This window comes from Urocampus carinirostris, chromosome 5 (assembly GCF_059441175.1).
Source record: "Urocampus carinirostris isolate Australia breed hairy pipefish chromosome 5, RoL_Ucar_1.0, whole genome shotgun sequence".
Classification (NCBI taxonomy): domain Eukaryota; kingdom Metazoa; phylum Chordata; class Actinopteri; order Syngnathiformes; family Syngnathidae; genus Urocampus; species Urocampus carinirostris.
The window spans coordinates 39,118,498-39,141,702 of NC_142353.1; the positions used below are offsets into that span (position 1 = coordinate 39,118,498).

General features: G+C 39.5%; 1 protein-coding gene across 1 annotated transcript; it reads left to right on the top strand.

Annotated features, from left to right (window-relative positions):
• The first annotated feature begins 809 nt into the window (after positions 1-809).
• ndufs4 (NADH:ubiquinone oxidoreductase subunit S4) lies at positions 810-22,996 on the top strand. Its single transcript, XM_088335207.1, has 5 exons — positions 810-975; positions 3,226-3,304; positions 21,456-21,628; positions 21,702-21,775; positions 22,797-22,996. The coding sequence occupies exons 1-5, from the start codon at positions 881-883 to the stop codon at positions 22,898-22,900; spliced, it is 525 nt and encodes a 174-aa protein (XP_088191333.1). The 5' UTR covers positions 810-880; the 3' UTR covers positions 22,901-22,996.
• The last annotated feature ends 209 nt before the right edge of the window (positions 22,997-23,205 follow it).

A 23,205-nucleotide genomic window follows, 5' to 3' on the forward strand; every position in this document is an offset into this window, starting at 1 on the left:
TAGTATTTGTACTTGTCCATCCCAAATAGAATGTGTCTTTGTCAAATTAAATCAAGGACGGGCTTCAGAATCAGAAAATATGGCCTGTGAATTTCTAAGTAAGTGATAGGAGAAGAAGCCATGCAGCTAAAAATATTTATAGATACCAACAATTCTAACTAAAAGTGACCGGAACGAATTATGACAACTCTTCCACGTATTGTTTCTCTAAATATAATATAGTAGTAGGGCGGCACGGCGGATGAGTGGTTAGCGCGTCTGCAATACAGTTCTGAGGTCATAAGATCGAATCTTCTTGTGCAGAGTTTGCATGTTCTCCCTGTGCTTGAGTGGGTTTCCTCGGGCACTCTGGTTTGCTCCCACATTCCAAAAACATGCATGTCTGGTCCAAATTTTTCCTAGGTATGAATGAGTGAGTTGTCTGTCTTTGTGTGCCCTGCGACTGTCTGGCAACCAGTGCAGGGTGTCCGCTGCCCACTGCCTGAGGACAGCTGAGACGGGCTCCTACACCCCCGCGACCCTACTGAGGATAAGCTGTGCAGAAAATGGATGGATGACTAGTAATTGTAATAGTAATAGGGGTAATAGTTGTAGACGTATAAAGAAGGCAATTCATTTAATAGCATGATCACAATATATTGATAATATGTGTCTTATTTGCCCTCATGTAGGTTTTAGAAGAGGGGATGGTGTAGTCTGTAATAATAGTTTGCAATAGTCTTTAATCAGTGCAGCCCTTTGAGACTCTTTGTGATTAAAAATGACTTCACTTGATTTGACTATTACTGTAATTATTACAGTATTATTGTCATAATTATAATGATCACTGTCCTCTCAGTACACAACTATTTTATCCCTCTGCTGTTACCGTACGTATTCCATGACAACAAACATGGCGACCTCAATGTCACTTGTGGGACTAGGACGTCTTTCTTTGATAAATGCAGCTTCTAAAGTGTTCCTGAACCCCCTCAGGTAAGTTTCATGTCTACTATTTTGTATTTTTAGCATGCATGTATGTGTCTGTGGTGGGCTCACGTCAATTGACAAAAAAATAACGTGGAACGTGATCCTGTAGCTAGCTTGTCGCCGGCTAAAGATACACTTCATATTTTCCCAAGCGCTACATATCTAAGGGTTGTTTATAAGACAGAGTTAAATTTGTGTTTTAACCATTCAAACATCTATAACACTGTTCAAACCTTACGAACAAACACAATAAAATAAACGAGTCCTTCAATAAGTCCTTTCAAACTAGCCAGCTAGCTAACTAGCCAATGCTAACAGATGTCAAAGATTTAAGAAAATCTGTATTCGGCAAGGGCAATTAATTCATCCATTGTGTCAAGCTCGGGGAAATAAATACCACAAAATGATATAAACTTCATTGCTTTTTAATTAAAAGCCAATGAGCAGTACTTTGACCTCTGAAAATGTAAACAAGCCGTGTAGTGCCACACTAATATTTTCAAATGTTATTCGTTTGGATTCTACTAGTGATGCCCAAATTGTGGACAGATCTATCTCATTCTCTCCCTCGTGCATTTAATACACTTCTTTTATTCATTTCAACCTAGAATTACTATTTTGCACTATTTTTATCCTCCAAAATCGTGCAATTAGAACCATACAAAGTGGAGGATATCGGGATCATACTAATATTTTATTCCTGCAGTCCAAATGATTAAAGTTGGATGATTTAGTAAATTATTTCACTTCACAACCGCGATTTAAGGTCAACAAAAACACAGTGCCAGAAAACATCCAAAAATTATTCACTCGGAAAGAGGGAAGTTATAACCTAAGGGGCTGTCGTAAATTCAAAATCCCAATGGTGAGAACCACCAGGAAAAGGATGTGTGTGTCTGTGTCTGGAGTCAAACTTTGGAACAATTTACGAGACGAGATCAAACAATGTCCAACAATTCTTGTGTTCAAATATAGATGCAAAAAAAAAAACATTACTGGCAGAATACAGAGGAAAGAAAATGGCGTATGAGTGATACTAGAGATTGGAAATACTGCGTTTACAACTATAATTAATGTTGTTGTTATTGTTACAATTATATCATAACTGTTATTATTGCTATTGTTGTTATTATAATTGGTGTCACAATGATACTTAGTGACTAGTAGGATTATAATGTAAATAGATGGGTACTATGATGATTAGTGTATAAGATATCTGACTATTGTTATTATTACAATTATTGATATCCGACCGATATAATATGTATATCCGTGAGACTTTGTTAAATTAGACACAAGAGGAGCCATCTGTAAAATGTATTCAATGGGGAAAATGAAGGGGTAGGGAAAATAAGCGTCTGCTTCTTACTACCCTTTTTCAAACATGTTACGTTAACATTATTTTTGTTGTTAAGTCATTGTTTTTGTCCTCTTTTTATTTTTATAACGTTTGAAATAAAGTTTTCATTAATTCATTCAAGGAAACTCTCATCTACATATTCCATTACTGAAAGGTTAAATAATGTACACATACTCTTTAAAAAGACTCAAACTAACTATTGCGTTATACAAATCAATTTTGTCAAGTCGTGTTTATTTATATAGCCCTTAATCACAAAAACAAAAAACTAAAGTGTTGAACAGATCACCATTACAACATCCCCTGATCTGAAACCTACATGAGGGCAAGTAAAAATTCAAAAACATCAGTTTGAGGAAAATGAAGAAACCTTGGGAAGTGGCCACATACGAGGTAATCTCCCTTCTGGGGAGATAAATACAAACTAATTGATGAATCAAATTCCTTATTTCAAAAATATGAAGACCTCCAGTTATCGTTGGGGAACTGCCATATACCATTTTGTTCTTGGACAAGAACATCGCAACAAATTTCAGTCAGGCTCATCGTTGTGGTTGTCCAGAAGAATGGCGCTCTAGATGCGCATTGCACACTGACAAAGAGCTACACATTCACTCCTAATCGGACAGTTGACCACAGTTGACACGAAGCACGTCCTGTCATTAGGATGAGAGCCATACTTGGCCAGAAGTTCACTAGACAGAACTAATAGTTGGCAGAGAGATTAACTCCCACTCTCTTTTCACTTTCTGCACTAGTCTATCATGCACAAGACATTATAGAAATGTTAATTCATGTACACATACCCTTTAAAAAGAAAAACTATTGTGTTCACCAAATAATTTGTCACTATTGCTGTTCCTTATGCATTTTATTTTTATTTTTAACGGCTTTAGGTTCACGAGTACGTCTGCTCAGAGGCTGGCGGAGGGTGCTGGACGTGACACTCAGCTTATTACAGTTGATGAGAAACTGGTAAGGATTCTCTCCTTGTTCCGACATAGACACACAAGTTTAAGACAGTTTCATGTTCCGCAAGCTTTTATAATAACTCGGAACAATTATGCTTGTGTGAAAGGTAATGTTAGGGATCTATTTAGCCGGCTGCCAAATTGGCCCTGGAATCAGTTGAATTGGAAACTGTGTAATTATAATAGTTTTCACTAAAAGGAGACATGCTTAAGGTAAGGTGAAATAACAAACTGATTTCTTCAAAATTACATAAATCAAATGACTGTACGCAGCTAAAGAAGAAATGGCCTTCATCATCCATTAATTTATCCATCCATCCATCCATCCATCCATACATACATATTTTTGGGGGATTTGGAAGAAGGAAACCCCACATAAGAAGTAAGAAAGAATCAATCAAGACTGACATGAACATTTCTTTTACATGATAGTGTAGTTTAAGCTTGATATTTCACATGGCATGCACCAAAACCTTACTGTAAATTGATATGTTCCTCAGTATTTTTCACCCTGTGCCCCATTTTGGGCCTTCTATGTTTTCATGTTCCCTCCCACTCTTCTGTATTTTTTCTTTTACTCATAAACTTGCTCATATTTTTCAGCTTAATTTAATCTTGTAAAAACACACCACAGAACAAATCTTTGTGGGGGGTTTGTTTATACCTTTTAACATGAAGAAAACAAAAGAAGCTTTTTCCTCTAAAGCCACAAGGAACTGATACATAACACAGATTCCTACATTAAAGCATCACATAAGGAGTTCTTCTATCTTAATTTTGAGAACATCTGTGTTCTTCTTTCAATTTTCCTTTTTTTTTTGCAACACATTACCCCTAGTGACGCAGATAGGAAGAATAAAGGATTACACATACAGTTATGTGGACTTGCAAAATTCAAAAAGATGACGATTTTCTACCAAAAATTCAGGAATTAATATTCTTGTATTGATATTAACCTAAAACATTAAATTATTTAAAATTATGTAAAGTTGCACCTATGATTTCTTTCCCCTTAAAAAAGTCAAATTTGTTTTTAACAAATCTGCGGTGGTAAACATAGACCTAGGTTCTACTGTAAAAGCCATTATGGACAAGTCAGATAAGAGATACCAAATGGAGAGTTTGGAAAGAATGAGGGGGTCTGTTGAGTGCTTTTTTAGGGGGATTCTGGGTTGGGGGTCTGGTTTGGGCTTGTTTCTGTGTGTGGGCAGCGTCGGTGTGCTTTTGTTCCCTCACCAAAGCTGACCATACTGGCAGACAAACCTTTGGCTGGATGGAGTGTCTGTCTCTGTCTTCTCAGTGGGGGCTACTGAGCGCAACAGCAGCGAAGATAGAAAAAAAAGGGCCTCAAATATGAGGAGGGGGGCATGAAAGAAAAGAAGCTTGGAAAAGGTTTGTGAGACTCCCCAAGACTCAAAAAGAAAGACAGTGGCCACTTCAGTGTTTTCGGCCACAGAGCTCTCTTTGTGGCCCGCTGTTCCTGGCGAGGGCAGTAAAAACTCCCAACACTTGCTCTGGCGCAGAAGTCCTCAGCTGTTTACTGTACAGTGGTCCCTACCTAACATGGGAGAATCTAATGGGAGCGCTCTCCCTTTTCCTCATTCATACTTTGTCAGCACGCTAGTCTTTTATACGGACGTCAATAAGTGCAAATCTGCGCTCTGGTTAGACCAATCAAACTCTGATCTGAAACCGCAGAGGGGTTATCTGGGGTTTGCATGCAACCGACCGAGCAGCCCGAAAATGAATTGCTGCATCGTGGTGCCAACATTGCTGAATAACCTCATTTAGATGAGCTTGCATATTGGCCTTGGCAAAACGATCTTTTGATCCAGCGCCAAAAAGTCTTGTCTGAATCTTATGGGTGACATTCGGTCCCTTGCCCATCGATCCCGTCTGCCCCAGACCAAACAACGCTTACGGTAACTTGCATCTGCACTCTGTGCATTGCTCATCTCCATTACATATGGTTTGGGGTGGGGGTGGGAGAGATGGTGATTCTGTGGTTTTGTCCTTTTTTATGTTTTGAGCAGCAATGAGAATACATCTGTTGTCTCAAATTTACCATCAAACACAGAAAAAAACCTTTGCTAGACTTTCCTAGAGTAAAGATTATTTGGATGAACTAAACATTTCAATCATTTATTCATTATCTGCACTGCTTATCCTCAGTAGGGTCGTGGGGGTGCTGGAGCCCATCCCAGCTATCTTCAGGCAGTGGGCAGGGGACACTCTGAACTGGTTGCCAGCCAGTTGCAGGGCACACAGAGACAGACAGACATAGGAAGGTTCAACCTCATGACCGCAGAACTGTGCTGCGCTAACCACTGCGCTTCCGTGCTGCCCTAGTTTCTTGCAATATTGAGTTTCTACCACTAGCGGCAGGAGCCTCTTTTTAGAGAACAAGCTTTTTGGGCTCGGCTAACTAAAAAGAGCGGACTCTTTTGGCTCCTAAGCGGCTGTTTGGCTTTTCATATATTCAATTCATATATTACCATTTATTATTATTATAAATGACTTATAAGGAGGAAACTAAAGCGAAATTAACACTTAAATGGTAAATCTGAAAAACACAGGAAACATATATTAAAATATTTATAACTCCATATTGAAAAATCCAAAACAATTTTAACCTATTTTTTACTAAAAAATGTAGTCGACAGCATAGAAACCCTGAGGAAAAAAATCATATTTGACTTGGGCTGCAATTAATAAACCCTTGAATAATCGATGAATCAATCGATGAATCGTTTTTAAAAAAAAAACATTTTTTTTATGTCAAATATTGAAAATTTGGACGGATAGAAAAAAATAGTGCACGAAACAACAGGATGCTCTAAAATATAAAACAATAAAAAAACAATTGTGGACAAATAACTTAACGATAAACAAAATATTAATGTATGCTAATCACCTTTAAATGTGTAAGATACTTTATCTACAGATCATATTCCATTAAGATCTTTCACACAAAACAAAAACGAAGAAAGTGCAATCAATTCAATTTTTATGTGTAGCAACATTTTTATTCAGCAAAAAGTTTGGCCATGGAAAATGTTTACAAACCCTGTATTAACCAAAATTACTACAAAATGAAAGTAACTGCCTACAATGCTCACCATTCTGTCGTCAACCTTTCAACGTTTGCCATGTCTGTGAGCACATTGTTGACAAAGCCCCTCAATTGAGGCCCTGACAAAAAAAAGAAGAAGAAGAAAGACCTGCGTGATGGAGCCCCAGTGCCCAGAGCTGTTCCCTAGACTGCCCATGCCGACCTGCTTTTGTTTGTAATTACTGTTTGATTAAGCATGCTGGGCAGCTCCCAGTGTCCGGCTGGCAGGCCACTGATACACAGCTTTACACGAAACGTCTGCCACCTCACTCGTGGCCCAACCTCGCGCCTTTCTTTCCCGGCCTTCGGCAGGGATCGTTTTACGCCGCAATTCCTGGAAAGTGCGTAAAATAAGCGATAATCTCATGTCAATACGTCTGAGTACCTTTGTTGAATTTAGCCAAGCAAGTGTGCTCCTTCTCTCCACATAAAGACAACACTGTATTCTTAAAGTGCTTGTGAATCCTTGTTATAGAGTTCTCTTAAGGCACTTGGGTTTTACAAGGTAGTGGAGGCATGTTATTGGAGAGTGGGGGATTGAGACTGGAAGCAAAAATAATAATTATGCTGACGCATATGAAAGTTGTGGGCCTTTTCGATGCTAAGCATGGTGAATCTTCAAAATTTTTTGTCTATTTAAATACTTTTTTTCTGGTCATTTAACCACCCACCCCAGCAAATCTTTTGTTGTTTGTAATATTTTGAAAACTTAAGAGTTGCATTAGAACCGCCTTGAAAAAAAAAAAGGCCTATCCTGGAAATTAAACTATATCGTCAACGCTTAATCAACCGTTGTTATCTCAGGCTCGAGCCAAATGGAAATATAATTTCAAAATATTTGTACATGAATATATACAAATTAAAAGATAAAACCGTACAAATGGAAATCAAAGAAAACAAATCATTTTTCTTGCTTTTTCTTAAAAATATACAAATAACAATGTGTAAGCCTGCTGTTCTGCTATGTTTATTCTGTTTTTCAATATTGGACACCTGCAAAGGAGATTTCAATCGGCCAACCATTTTGTTGATCTTCGATTTCAACACCCTTTAGGGCAGATCTGCTTTTGTAAGCTAGGGTATGTAATAGAAAGAAATGAAGGGTTTAGGGGAGGGCCTTAAGAATGGGTTGAAATTCCATATTTGAAGGCTTCCCTCCTCCTTGCTGGTTTAAAATCCATTGATGTCTTCTCTCTATATTATGAGTGTCTACTAAAGTTATCAAGGTGTTAAAAGAATAGCCCAGTTACAGTTTGTATACTGTCTGCAATCACGTAGAATCTCCTGTTTTTGCCGTGACAGTGTTCGACTGTAAATACTGATTTCCAAACAAGGGATCTTAAGTAAGAATGCGGCTTCACACTGCAGCCATTAGAATGTAGGTGTATTTACTCTCGACACTGAGACGGTGTTGCTGTTTAACCTCAGGAAAAGAGGTGTCTCTTTCGCCCTTCAAAGAAGCCAATTTTAGAAAATTTCGATCCGTCTGCAATAATATGTTTTAAGAATAAATCACTTTTACCTGCCTCTTTCTGCTCAAAAAAAGGCCTCAAACATGTCATTGTCATCAGTAGCTCAGAGGTAGTCTTGGGGCAGAGAGGCCACAGGTTCGACTCCCGGATCCTACGGGGTGAATGTCGATGTGCCCCTTTTCCTTTCTATCAGGGCGCCAATACTACCAATGCAGTCTGCAGTAGAACTGCAAGGTTAAACCGAACAAATACGATTGTGAGAAACCGAACCGCTTCTTACTTGGGGCCAAGTCTTGTTATGAAATACATGACAGGTCCAAGATGCGTCCAATTATCATCGTCCTAATTGTGTCACAACCAATCACGCATTTGCTTGGTTTGTATGGCATAGAGAAATTTTGGACGAAGCTTTTAATACCTCTGCCAATCGGCTACTTTCTCGTCTGTACTGTTTCAAAATCTACCCATGTTATTCAAAAGAGCCAGTGAGTGAGGAGGGGGTCCATTATTTTATTTTTTTTACGAATTAGGCACACCTTGATTGGCACTTTATCGTCTAATGTGAATGAAAACCAGTGCCAGAGAGCACAGTGTAGTAGCAAAATGCAGTAAGTTTCCAGGGCCAATCACTCTACTGAGACAGCCCTGGTTATAGTAACAAACGAACTTCTCCTAGCAATGGACTCCGGCGCATCACTGTTGTCGCTGCTGGATCTGAGTGTTGCCCTTGACACTGTGACCATAATATCTTACTATATGGGCTGGAAAAATGGATTGGTCTCCCAGGAACTGTCATTTCATGGTTCAGATCCTACCTCTCAGATTGCACGCATTGTGTTTGATACGGTGACTGACTTGAATTTGACCTCTGAGCCTTTTCGTGTTACCTGTGGCTTTCCGCATGGCTCAGTACTTGGTCCCCTTTATTTCAGCATCCATATTAGGTGACATTAATTTGGGAGTACAATATGAGTTTCCATTGCTATGCAGATGACACTCAACTATCTTCTAAGTTGTGGACATTTTTAGGCCTGCCTCACTGAGATAAAAAGATGGATGACTCTTAACTTATTGCGCCCCAATCCTGAAAAAAACTGAAATGTTAATTATTGGTCCTTTTTCATTGACTTGTTTTCAAACACGTCTCTGAACCTTGAGAAATGTAATATCACGCAAAGTGACTTGGTCAAAACTTTAAGTGTCACTTTTGATTCAAATGTGTCCTTTCAGTTACATTTTAAGAATATTACTAGAACAGGTTTTCCATCTTTGCACTACTGCAAATATTCGCCCTATGCTCTTCCAGTCTGATGCTGAGATTATAATTCATGTGTTTGGTACCTCCCATCTCGATTACTGTAATGTACTACTCTCCGGTCCCCCGAAGTCCAGAACCAAGCGCCTGTAGTTGATACAAAATGCTGCAGTGAGGCTTTTAACTATGACAAGAAAGTTTGATCTCATTATCCTGATATTGGCTGACCTGCACTGCTTCCCTGTCAGTTAATGTGTGATTTCAATGTTCTGTCGGTATTCTACAAAATTATGCATGGACTGGCCCCTTCATAGTTTTCAGATTAAAATTTTCTCTATGTTCCTGCTCGAATCCTTTCCTCTGTAAATACGGGTCCAATACTGATCCCAAGACACGAGAAGAAATCTGCAGGTTTCAGAATTTTGATCTGCAACCTCAATGGAAGTGTTTATCCGCTAGCTTATGAAAAATGTTGTTTCAGGAAGCCGTCAACCGGACCTTCTGTTATTACCTATATTTTATGTTAATGATGTCTGTGTGTTGTCCAGGGTTTCCACAGATCATTGAATGTCTTAAAATCATTAAATTCCTTATTCTAAAAAGTAAGGCCTTAATTGGCATTAAAATGACTTAAATCCGATTTTCCAAAGTCTTAAAAAAATTGAACGCATAAATAAGATTTATATTTGTTTGAACTGAAAAGATTCGGTAACATTGATCAATTGTCTTTTTTAATGATTCACCCATTTACTTTGGTGGCAATGTGGCGTGACCACAATGACTGTACTATCAAAACGGTAATGTGATTTCAGTCAGACGCATGTCTTAGGTCTACCCACAATACTCAAAGCAACTTTGGACAATTACTTTGGACCATGCCTGGAAAATATACATTTAATGAGAAGTAGTGGCTGTCCGGCAGCACAGCGACGCAGTGGTTGGCGCGTGTGCAGCACAGTTCTGAGGTCATGAGATCGAACTTCCTGTGTGGAGTTTGCATGTTCTCCCCGTGCTTGCGTGGGTTTCCTCCAGGCACTCCAGTTTCCTCCCACATTCCAAAAACATGCATTTCAGGTAAATTGGCTGGTCCAAATTGTCCCTATGTGTGAATTAGCGAGTGAATTGTCTGTCCCTGTGTGCCCCGCGACTGGCTGGCAAACAGTTCAGGGTGTCCCCTGCCCACTCCCTGAGGATAGCTGCGATGGGCTCCAGCACACCCGCGACCCTAATGAGGATAAGCGGTGCAGATAAAGAATGGATGGATGGATGGATAGTGGCTGTCCAACAAACGTTTTTCGCAATGGCTAAAAGCTGTGCAAGGTCATGCATACGAGACACGATGCATTGTATGCAAGACATTTTTTGTTTGTTTGTTTGTTTCTACTAAATTTGATTTCAAAAGGGATTAAGTCTTAAATCTAACTTGCCTTATGCTGAATCTAACTTGCTTTATGCTGTTGAAACTTTGTTGTCTGTTGATGCCCTTCCATCATCCGTTGCAGCCTGGTCCTTCTAGAAGGGGAACTCCCTCATTCTAAAGGTTCCTTCATTTCCTCATACTGATGATTTTGAGTTTTTCATTGCTCTTGTTTAGATTTTAATTCAGGGGATGGTGTAAATGTATTATGTACAGCCATTTGAGACTAAGTGATATAGAAATAAACATGACTTGACTTATTTTTTTACATTTCTAAATAGTTAAGGAAAAACTAAGATACAATCATAATTAGATCATTATATTCCTTAATAAAAGGTTTTAAAATGTGTTTTTTACACACTTAAAAATTTGTGCTGGAGGGGTGCACTTGGCTGACAAAGTTTTACATGGAGTAAAGGTTGAGAACCAATGCAATACAGAACCTAGCGAAAACTACAAAAAAGGCACTTTGTGGGGTTTACGACTCATGAACATATGCTTGCCTTTCTCCGATGTAGGAGCGTTGTACCAAGATTAAAAAAATAACAAAATTGTAAGAACATCAATACACTCATTATCCAAAATTTTATCTAGCATATTGTTGACAGTATGTATATGGCTTGCCATATGTAGAAATAAATGTATTAATAAATAAATACCTACAAATACATGCCATACAAACAATGAACACAAATGATCACATAATACCTAATATATAACATTTTGTCTTTTTTTGCTGTTTATAGTCATTTATATACGCAGAAAAATACACTACAAAATACAAAGCAAAAACGATGTACACGGCAAAGTAAAGGACAAAATAAGTACGTAACTAAATGACAAAATGCAGACATGATTGGATCAATTGAATTTCTGTCTTATTTGTGTCATACGTGATTTATTTGTGGTGATTCATATATAACATATGCAGGTTTATTCATACATTTATTTCGACACATGGCAAGGATCAGTTCTCCATATATGAAGCGCTTGCACCATTATTGTGGCAATAGGTGCTATCTTAATTCAAACAGGAACTTAATGTCACACTAACAATAAGACAAATATAATGTAAAATACATTTTCTTGCTCAGTAAAGACACAGAATACTATAAAACTCAAAGTGCTCACAGTTGTGCTATATTTAGTTCTGCTGTACAGGGGGCTGTGTAGTCGCTAAGCCTGTCTAGCCTCAGACATGGAGCATGCTTGCGACACCAGACCCGGCCCCAGCTCCCGTCCCTTCGCCCCCCTCAGACACAAACTCAAGTGTGTTTTGTCTGCTCGCTCTCCGAAGCCACGTGAAATAAAAAATGTCAGCTGTGTCTGCTGATGTCTTTGAAGGGCATCAGACAAGTGGCTTTATTATGCATCCTCCACCAAATAGTACTTCATTCATTAACGCTTTCTTCTAAAGAGACGAAGCCTCTTAAGAAGATTCCTCAGCACTGTCAGTGTTGGCCGTTTTTATAGGCAGTTTTCAAGTGTTGTTAGGTGGGAATAGCCTGCTCTCTACTAGTGTTTACTTAATAAGAGCTACAAAGACACTTTTATAGACATAGTATGTCTGATGTCATGTAAAACCTCATTTCTTATCCCCCTCCTGGCTACTTGTAGTAGATGTACCATTAAACAAATTGACTAGATGATTCCACCAAAGCGAAATGATGTGTTACTGGTAAATTTTTTTGGAAGACTATGGGAAAGTAGGATTAACGAGTGACAAATTCTAGTAACTGGTTCCATTTCGGATTTTGTTGCAGGTCCTTTCTGATGGATTTGTTTGGAGTTTCAAGGGAGCTAACAATAATGCGTTTTTTATTGGTTTCAGTCCAGTGTTTGAAAATTACTTGTTTTGTTTTTCCGTGAGGATTTAGGCTCCTAAGAATTTGTCCTGAAGCATGTGTGTACAGGCTACACGAGACTATTTTCCATAACGGTAAATACAGATATCCCTCGGTGAGTGTAAATTGCTGTTGAAACTTTGCCCTATTTCCGGATTGAACGAATGGCTTACTATGCCGCTTGGGCTTTGCGCACACTAAAATTGGAAAGTCACATAGAAAATCACAATGGCCCATAGTCTATCTCTGTGCCTGATGTACTTGTGAAAGGGCTATATCTGACTTGTGAGCCATACGTTCTCAACCTCAGGACCAGACAATTCTGCCAAATGGTAATAATGTTTTCCCAGTAAAGGATTTACGAGTGACAAATTCTAGTAACTGGTTCCATTTTGGACTCGTGCAAGTCACTTTCAATGCATTTGTTTGGTGCTTCAAGAGCGCTAACAATAATGGAGTTTTTGTTGTTTGAAAATCACCTGTTGTTCTAGATTAGCACTATATCAGTGAAAATGTAGGCTTTTAAGGATTTGTCTTGAAGCAAGTGCGTATGGGCTATATCAGACTACACAGCAGACATGATACCCACAAAGGACACGGTCCATCCGGCGTTTTCCATCCTGATGGTATGCGTAACGTGAGATTCGCGATGAACCCCACGGCAGCTGCTTCTCGTTGGCTTGGCCGTGACCACTACTGTGCGCGAGCAAGCAACATGAGATTTGTTTCTATAGCCAATCAGTAATTGGCACACTTTTTACACTTCAAAGATGCTACCAAGGTGGGAACCTACTGAGGTTGTTGAGTGAAGGTCTGAGTCTGGGCGCTGCCCGAACACCGGAGTTGGGGTGGGGTTAAGGGTGATGTGTTTGGGCTTTCAACACACGCTGACTCAACATGATTCAGTTCCAGTAACCCCCTGACCTCTCCGGGCTGCCGAGCTGCAGCTTTGTCGTTCGGATGTTTGTGCTAAGATAGCTTGACCGTATGACCGAGGTGTCATGGCTGTTGTGGCGTCTGCTGTCGAGTGATATGTTTAGTCAAACAACTCCAGTCCATCCTTCTCTCTCAATCGATTGGCTAATATAGTCACTGTTAAAATAAAAGGGAAGAGTCACATTGGAATGAACGAAAATAAATTGACCCAAGAATACAGAAAGGCGCATCATTTATGTCGATTAAACCAGAAATATAGATCATAAATAGAATAATCTTAATATTTTGGGCTGTAGAAGACTATAAACTGTTCACATTTTTTCCCTGGTTGTGGTTATCTTTAGTCTTCTGAATCAAAATAATTCAGACGGTATATCCTAAAAACTATTAAATACAATGATTATAGAATAGAATAGAATTTACTTTTATTGTCATTCTTTGTAACCATTCACACAGAACGAAATGATGATACACCTGACCCACACAGTTAAACTGTAGAGAGCCGATGCAGCCGCAGCCAAACAGGGCGCCGCCATTTTAGACCCAACTGCTAAAATGGCCAATTCCTTTATTGCCGAGCGCCAAGCAGGGAGGCAATGAGTACCAATGTTGTAAGTCTTAGGTATGACTCGGCCGAGGCTTGAACCAGTGACCTCCCAGTCTCGGAGCGGGCGCCCTACCAGCTAGGCTGCCGAGCTGATTGAGCTCTAGGTTATGAATGTAACAATATGCTTCATCTTTTTGAACAGGTTTATCGACCTTCGCCTACAAACACGCAAATTGTTTTTACTGTAATTGGTCACAACCTAGTGAAACATTGTATGAAACAAGACTAATCTTGGCATCAAGTTAAACACGTAAAAAAGACTTCAAAGAGAAAATAAAAAGACTCTTGAAAAATGGGCAAAATATGTTGAGTGTAGTGCTTAGAGACTGGCCTATGTCACAAATAGTGCATTGTTACTATAGCGCAATAAAAAGTAGTGCAACAACATTTAGCAGCAACCAAAATCCCCAAATAATTCGCAAGATATGTATTTTCAGTTTTGCGCTCTTGTTTAGGGTAGTGATGGCGGGAAGAAAAGGTCTCTGAGCCCGTTTGTCCTTGTTATAACGGACTTCTAACGCTTACCACAGGTCAACAGGTCAGAGAGGTGATGGCCAGGGTGAGAATAGTCCTCTATAATGTTGACGGTTCTGCTGCGGTATCACAAGCTGGCAGTGTCCCCCAGACTGGGCAGAGCAGCTGATGATCTTCTGGGCTGCTGTGTCGATCACTTCTCTGTATGCTTTTTCTGTCCGCTGCCGTGCTCCCAGCATACCAAACGGTGATTCTGAATGCCAGAATGCTCTCCAGTGTGGCTTTGTAGAAGGATACAGACACACTGTAGTTGTTTCTGTCCTAAACATGGATGTGTATTGGTACCGCGAAATGGGTTGACTGGGCAAAACCCATGTCATTAAGAAACATTATTTGCAAGTTAGGATTTAATTGATGTCTATGGGGTTATTATAATTATTATTATTACACGTCAATTTTTCGGGAAGCGTCTCTTTCGACTCTGCTCACTAAAAAGAGCCTTTCGGATGCCAAAAGCTTTTTCAGTTAGTTTTTGTTGCCTTTACCCATATATTATAAGTTATTATGTAACACTGTGCACAAATACTTTTGGGGGGGGAGAAAAACAGCTAAAAAACAAAAGAAAGTGCTCCACCTAATTGCGGTTAATGGCACGCAACGCTGGGAGGCCCCCTAACGGCTATATGCTGTCAATAGCACTCGAACTGTTAAAATCGGTATAATTTTTGAGCCTTAGCCCCAGGTGCAGTCGATCCTTGCCACCAAGTAATACATAGAATAGAATAGAATTTACTTTTATTGTCATTCTTTGTAACCATGCACACAGAACGAAATGTCGATACACCTGACCCGTACAGTTAAACTGTAGCGAGCCGTACATGTAACTGACCTCAATTTTCTGAATTTCTAATCTTCAAGTGTAATACTGTTTACTGTAGCTGAGGTCAGCTATGCTAATTCTGTGAAAGACCGCCTCTCCGCTCCGTGGTACACAGATGAATTTCTAAAAATTGAGCCGTCAAGGAGACACGCAAACAGATGTGAATTTTCTTTTTATGTTTTGTTTTAGAGCTAAAATAATCCTCTTCGTCTCAATAGCCGCCGGGGGAGTATTACACGTTGGAGCAAGAAAAGCGAAGTTAAGCGAACAAACAGCATCTTTGCCGAGGACGCACCGCTCCAAGCGCTTGGCGATGTTCCGACAAAAACTCCGTGAGGTCCTCCGGTATAAGCCGATAGTCTTCGTCCCCCACACATTCACTACCTTCAGCCAACTTGGCCACTCATGATCTCGGTAGAATTGTCTGCTGCGTTTTCTTGGATGTCGTTAAGTCAAAAATATTTTTGGGGACTTTTTTTTCCATTTACTTTTGTACAAAAATCCCTGAAATGTCCCCTACTTCTTTTTTTAGTAGATCTGCGAATGAAATCAGCAAGAATGTTAGGAGCAGATATCGGCAAGGGGGCAAACTTAGGTTTGGATTTCCACCGTCAAAACTGTGGGAAATTTACTGCAGGAAATGTGCACCATTTCGTGTAAATCATTCAAACAATACAGCCTGTGGATGCAACTAACGATTATTTTAATAGTAGACTAGTCACTGACGATTGAAACGATTATTTGAATTCTAGGATTGTAATCGATTTATTTTCTTGAATTTAGCATGAAGTTGATTTATAATGCGAAAAATTATAATAAACACAAGAAAAATGAGTACAATGAATAATACATCTTTAATAGAACATACTGCAGATTCGAACAGAATAAATAGAAATTTAAAACCAATTGGACGCTGTTTCCAGTTAGTAGAGGGATAAATCCATAAATAAACTCTTTGTTGGAAACGTTTGCAGTGCGCGTCGCTGCAGGTTTTTATTTTACTTTTTTATTATCAAACTTGTAAGTGGCCAGAATACCCCCAAACAATTGAATATGGGGGCCTCGCCTATCTACGACTCTTACAGCATGATTTGTGTGGGTATGCCGTGTGTTATCCTTTGTCTCTTTATCTCTTAGTTTCACCGCCTTGTAGGTCATTTTTGCTTTTATTCTGTGAGCTGCCATTCCTCTATTCCTGCGAAACGATTGGCTGGTCTTCGTCACCTTCTTCGTCTCCTGAAGGATGTTCTGGAACTTGTGTTTTCATTTCATTAGTGCCCCCATTTACAGGCTTGCTTATATGTGATCTCCTGTGTGAACGTCACAATTGTCTCGCATGCGCAGAAGAGGACACATGACTTCAAACGCAATGCCCTTAGTGTTTTGGGGAAGTACTTCCTGGATGCTAACTGTGGAGCTTAGCAAGTTTAAAGTGATGGTTCCGGAGGGTGAACAGAGCTGTCCCCCCAAATATGAATTGAATTCAAAACCTCGCTTTCCCTCCAATGAAATTCCTCCCGAGTTTTTGTCCACCATGGTTGTTAATTTCTCGTCTACTTCCTGCCTCTTTGAACAGGTTGCATGAATGTGTCTCGACTGTTCATACAGCATTTGCATTCCAAAAGACCAGATATGTATCGGATTTAGGACCACAAATGAAAGTGGCCTGGATCTGGTGTGAAAATATCGGCTATATACCGTTCGGATGGACTTTAACAGATCGAAATCAGGTCGCGTTTGTGCAAAAAAAAAAACAGATTTTCCTCCGGTGTGAACCTAGCCATAGATACAATGTTGGTCGGGAGAAAGTTGGTGTCCATCACAAATATGCAGTCGTGCCGTTTTGAGTCTTGATCTTCCTTAGCTGTGCCTTAATAGTTCTAGAAACCACTTTAAAGTTCTGACATTCATGCTCAGTAATGGCGGATTGAACACAACCAATCACGGTGATCATTCTTGTGCAAAATAAAAAAAAACTTGGTGGAAAGGTAGTCAGACCTTGAACTACAAAACAAGGCCAAATATTTTTGATTACATGGCTGCTTAAGCATTGAAAACAAATCAAATATATTCTCACAGCATTTCCAAGTAGTGCTTGTTATCGTGTGCAACCGACCCCCGTAGGTCCCAATCATCCCGTTAGGGGTACAGCTTTCAGCATTGTGGCAGTGGAGCCGCCACAAGCCTCCTGTGCTCCTTTTTTCCTTTGGCCCGCGGCTCGGAGTTGTCACAAATACTGACACGCTTTCACGTGACGAAGACTTTAGCTCCGGCGCCCCCCTGCTTTTAAGCTCTGTATTCTGTCTGCGCAGCCAGGTATTGTCGGGCTTCGTGAAGGCCCTGTGAATAGTGTCAAACTTGATAGTTCTCATTTTGCTTCCTGTACGTGGCAGAAGAAAAAGTGCCCACCGTGCTGGTTGTTTTTTTCTTCTCCTTTTGTAACGGCTGCTGCCTAGTCCTCCTGGGAACACAGTGCATTCCAGCCACAATCGTTCCCTTTGTGAATCCAGTATTGTGGCCCGAGGTCTGTTGAGCTGATAACCTCGTGAGTGCTATGTGCGCAGCGCTCGGTCCAAGTCTAGACTGCTCGTTGTGCTTACAGAGGCTCATAATGAGCTAAGTATGTTTCCAGTGCTTTTGTTTTGACACATCCGACCGCCTTCATCAAGTACCTTTGAGCTAAATGTGATTCAAGCACTACTTCATCCGGATGAATCGTCTGCCTTACTATGTCTATGTAATGTTTAGATGGTGAACACAAAGTGCCAAGTGTTCAGAATTCCGTGGTTTTCATTGCATGCGATGTTTGTCGTGTGAAGGTCAAGAAAAATTGCATTGACAGATAACTTTCGGTAAGAATTGAACATTCTTACAGTGGAACTGTGGTTGGAAACGATTACGTTAAAAAAATTTCAGACTATAATTCAGTCATATCCCGAGTTGAACAAAAAAAAATATGCATAAAAAACAACAAACCCATAAATAAATAATTGCGCTCCCCCACCCCCAAAAAACATTAGTCTGGGACTCACCCTCCCTATTTCCCGTTTTCTAAGTCACTCCATATTTTAAAATAATCTCTCCAAGCAAGTGCTGCTTCACTCGGACCATTGGAAAACTCAAACCATTACTTTTATTCCTTTTTTACTTTTTTGGGAGTTGGCTAATATTTTTTGTGCATCTGTCACTTTTTAGCAAAAAGTTAGCTATAATCAAAGCATTTTGGATTTTGGCCAGTGCTCCAAATTTAGTGTTGAACAAGTTACACCCTATAGTAAGTTTCTGCAAAGCCAGATGATGAAAAATATTGATTTTAAAAGTCAGACAAAAACAATCCTAAATCATGTTTTGCTGCATATACCTAAACGGTTCTGAAGGGCTCAACATGTTCTCGTTTGTATGTAGTATCGTGCGCAGAGGATCAAAATGTCATTGTAATTAAAAATCCCTTTCATACCATTTTAATTTTTTTAAATATAGAACGTTTTCTTTACATTTGGTTACAAAAGCATGGCCAGAAAATGAGTGAACATCCAATAAAGTAGCATCACTTAATGAAGTTTCTTTTATATAATTAACAATTTGGGATGCCTGAAAATCTTATATGATGAAAGATGCTGTGCAGTAAAGACTTTGCAACTTAATGTTATATCTTATTGTGTGTGACATGAATTCACTTAATGTCTTTGTTAGAAAATGCAGTTACGGAATTTTTTTTCTCTCATTTGGCAACGTTTAAAACGTTTTTTGTTCCTGCGTCAATGCTGGAATTGACATTGGCACTTGATTTGTTTTTGAAAACTGAGTGGATAGAATAGATTATCATTTAAGCATACATATACATATATATACATATTCAAAAATAGTAAATTTAAAACAATTTTATGTCCCTCAACAGACTAAGGCCATAGCATGTCAGAACTCTCAAAACATTGTTGGTCTCTTATACAGTTGCTGCTTAAATCCAGCCTTCGGCAACGTTTCTTCCAGTTTTTATTCAGAAGCTATTCAAAAGGGGAAAACATCGGCGTCTTCATTCGGTCACACCTTGACACTTTCTTGGGTGTTCCCCAGCCATCAGCCATCCGCCACTCTCTCTTCGGGTGAAGAGAACATGTTTTCTCTTTTCCGCGACACGCAGGGATTGTTAAGGTTAAGTAGATGGGGCAGACGGAAATAATTACCCGGCACTTGTGAATTCTTCTCCCTTTTTTGTCCCCTCTTTACAATCCTTTCAATGTGCACAATTTGTTTATGATTACAGTGAGTGATGACGCTGGGCAAAGATGTTTAGTAGCTTAGCAGTTGGACCTGTAATTTACGAGGCTTAAGTAGCGTTAGCTCTTTTTGCCAGAGCATAGACACCCCAGCCTCCTCCTCTCCCCTTCCTCCTCTCTACAAATCTAGCGGCGGATGACTGACAATGATGAAAATTTGATTCTTTGAAGTTGTATTGGCCATTATAACGTGTACAATTCTTCAATTGAAAGTCAAGGCCTCATTCTTGGGTGGCTGCTGCCGATGAGATGTCCGGCGTTTGCTTCCCATTGCTTGGTTTTAATCTTTCTTTCAAAAATTGTTTTTCAATAGATCTCGAAGGGGCACTAGGTTAGTCCGGAATATAACCACTCAGTGCTCTTATCTTAATACAGTGGCCTTCTTTCTATAATCCTTAAAACGTGCTGTAGGAGAATTTAAAGAATTGAGAACCAAAAAAACAAGGAGAAACAAAAGATAGGTTCCTATGGCCCACTGCAAACCTCACATTTTTTCCTCAAAGGATTTGTTCTAAATTCACAGCAATTTTTTGATTACACCCCTTCACACCGAATTGTTCGAGTACCAAAATATTTTCCCCCATACAATGTTTTTTCTTTTATATACATTCATAGGCATTCCAAAATTCCTCCAAATATTAATGTCTACCTAAACAATGGTTATTTAAATGTATAGATAATAAACATTAAACACAAAAAGATTTTTTTTAAAAAGGCAAAAACTATTTCAAATCGTTAACTCCTACCCTTTGAGCAGCGGTTTGATAGAATATGCTGCTACACCGTTTTTGTATTTCACAATAATTTCGTTCTCAAACCAGATCTTTGTTCTCCCTGCTTCTTCTTTCCCTTCCCCTCATCACAAACTCTCTTGGGACCCAATAAAATGCAGTAAATCACAACAAATTTTCAACACGTGTTGTCAGACTGATGATCTCTCAATGATCCCAACCAAACAAGAGTAGCCAAGATGGCTACTCATTTTACTCGGCCACGCAGCGTGTTTGGTTCCCGTTTGTTTTTGTTTGAATACTGGAGCAAAAATGACTAGAATGTATGGAACAACTATGTAGTTGATAAGAGTCTCCAGGTATCGCTCAAATTCCAAAATAAGCTATGTATTCCCACCAAGCAAAACTGGGTGAAAAGATGCCAGCGTGAAAAGTGAGGTAAACGCAGCAATGACTATTTTAGGACTACATTGAGTCATTTTTTGAATGGTTACATTGAACCCATTTTCATGCATCTGTCTTTCACGAGAGCACATTTAAGATGGAACGGACCAGATTCAGGCTCAAATGAAACGTTCAAAAGATGTCCGGTGCTGGTTGGATAGTTTCTGTGTAAGAGGTCTATCCCTGGGGACTGTAGTATTCGAAAGAACTGAATCCAACCCTGAAATAGCTGGCAGCAACTTGAATTTCCATCAGGGAGATGCATTATCGGTATGAAACTAAGACGTTATATTTATGTATAAATATAATATATATATATGCTCGTATTGGAATCAATAAAACATTTTAGTAGTTTTATAAAAGCGACTGTAAATAGTGTCTGACACATGCAAAGACTGATTTAAAAGCTCGATTCAAATTCTGGCACGTATAGTACATTGGTGTATTCTTGTAACCTCTCGAGCACCTGCAAGTAGACCTTACCTTATGACCTAGCCTTCCATGCATATATTTCACGTCAAATTTTAGAGGCAGAGAGACAAGTCGAATAACAGTTTCTGGGTGAAAGCGGTTAAGCCAATTGCTAAACGACATCGCATCCTCCGAAGCAGATGTTGTTCACCTCAATTCACCCTACCGACTGTACTTCGCTACGTGATCATTCCTCGGCTTTTTTCAAAAGTGTTTTTCACTTCTGTGTTCCCAGGACATCAGTCCTCTGACGGGTGTGCCAGAGGAGCATGTGAAAACGCGCAAAGTTCACATCTTCGTGCCGACCAAAAGCGCCATGCAGTCGGGTGTGAACAGCACCAAAAAGTGGAAGATGGATTTTGACACCAGAGAACGTTGGGAGAACCCCCTAATGGGCTGGGCCTCAACGTAAGAACTCATTTTTAGCCACTTTTTTTAAAACATGTTTGAGGGTCTTTACTTTTTCTTTTTTTGTTCTCAGCTCTGATCCATTATCCAACATGGTTCTGTCATTCTCTAGCAAGGAAGATGCCATTGCTTTTGCCGAGAAGAACGGTAATCATGTTTTAGTATTTCTCAGTTTGTTATGCGTTTGTGCATTCCAAATCTAATGGACTCGAACATGTTTGATACCAATTTCTCGCGTGCACTGAAATATACTTTGTGTAACATCACGCGAGACCAAAACATGGGAAGCAAGTTTTAACAACCACGGCGTGTAGAGAAATATCGATAGTGGTACACAATAGCTTTCCATTCTTTCACTGGTACTCTTTTGGTTCTTCAACCATAGATAAGAACATGTTGTTTTTAATTATTGTTGTTTATTATTCAACCAATAATCTTCACATAAAAATCATCGGAAATTGTCTCGTAAGTTGTTCAATGTATTTCAATAATGTATTTGTCTTTTAAATATGAGATACATACCAAGCCATGTAATTAGCTAGCTTATGAAGTAGATTTATTTCGAAAAGCAACTGAATTATTTCGGATTTAAGACGCATAACTTTCCTTCAGACCTTTGTCATTTTTTCGACTTCATAATTTCAGTGGTCGGAAACATTGGAAATCATGCAGAGGACCGGAAAAGTTACACACTGAATCTATTCCTTGCGGTACCCACACGACATTCGTTTAATTGTCTGTTTGAATCAGGCGATATAGTTTAATGTCTTATGTGTTTATTCCTAAAGCACTTAAAGTTTAGTTAAAGGCTCAAACAACTCAAGAGAACCTCAATCATGTCTGGAACGAGCATCTTCAAGCCGTATTTAACCTGCCAAGTCTAGGAAAATATTTTGTATTCAAGATGACCACATGGTTGTCATCATTTACACACTCAGAGATAAAGATTGTGCCACGGAACTTAAAATAATTGCATACAAGTGAATGGATCGAGAGCGTGGGTTCAAACGTCCGAAGTCACCTCTGAGCATCTGGTAAGAGTTTGTTGAAAGAAAGTTCGTCCTGTGTTTACGATTCGGTGACAACAACCGGTCCATTGGAAGCGGTCCAAGGCGAACATACGGGACTTCCTCGCCGGCCATCGTTCACGTTGATGTTTGCCCTCCAGGTTGGAGCTACCACATCACCGACAAACGGAGCTCAAAGCCTCGCGTCAAATCCTACGGAGCCAACTTCTCTTGGGATAAGAGGACCAGAAGGTCCGCTAAGTAAACTCTCGAGAGGCATCTGCTAGTGGCCGTGACCTCCCCGTTGTCCAACTTGTACAATTCCTGTCAATAAAATCTTCGTCACACGTTTAAACCAAAACCTTGCAGTCATTATCGTTTTCATTTTTCAAACATGCACCTCATCACCGACTTCCTAACGTTTCACACTTGATTCATGAAGTGTCCGCAGTGTGAGGGAGCTTGTGTTACAAAAGGGAACAGATTAGTACAATCGCAACCTGTTTAAACGGCGGGATAAATATCTGTGTTGGCTAAACACGATTTGTTTTTCTGGGCCACATTTTGTTT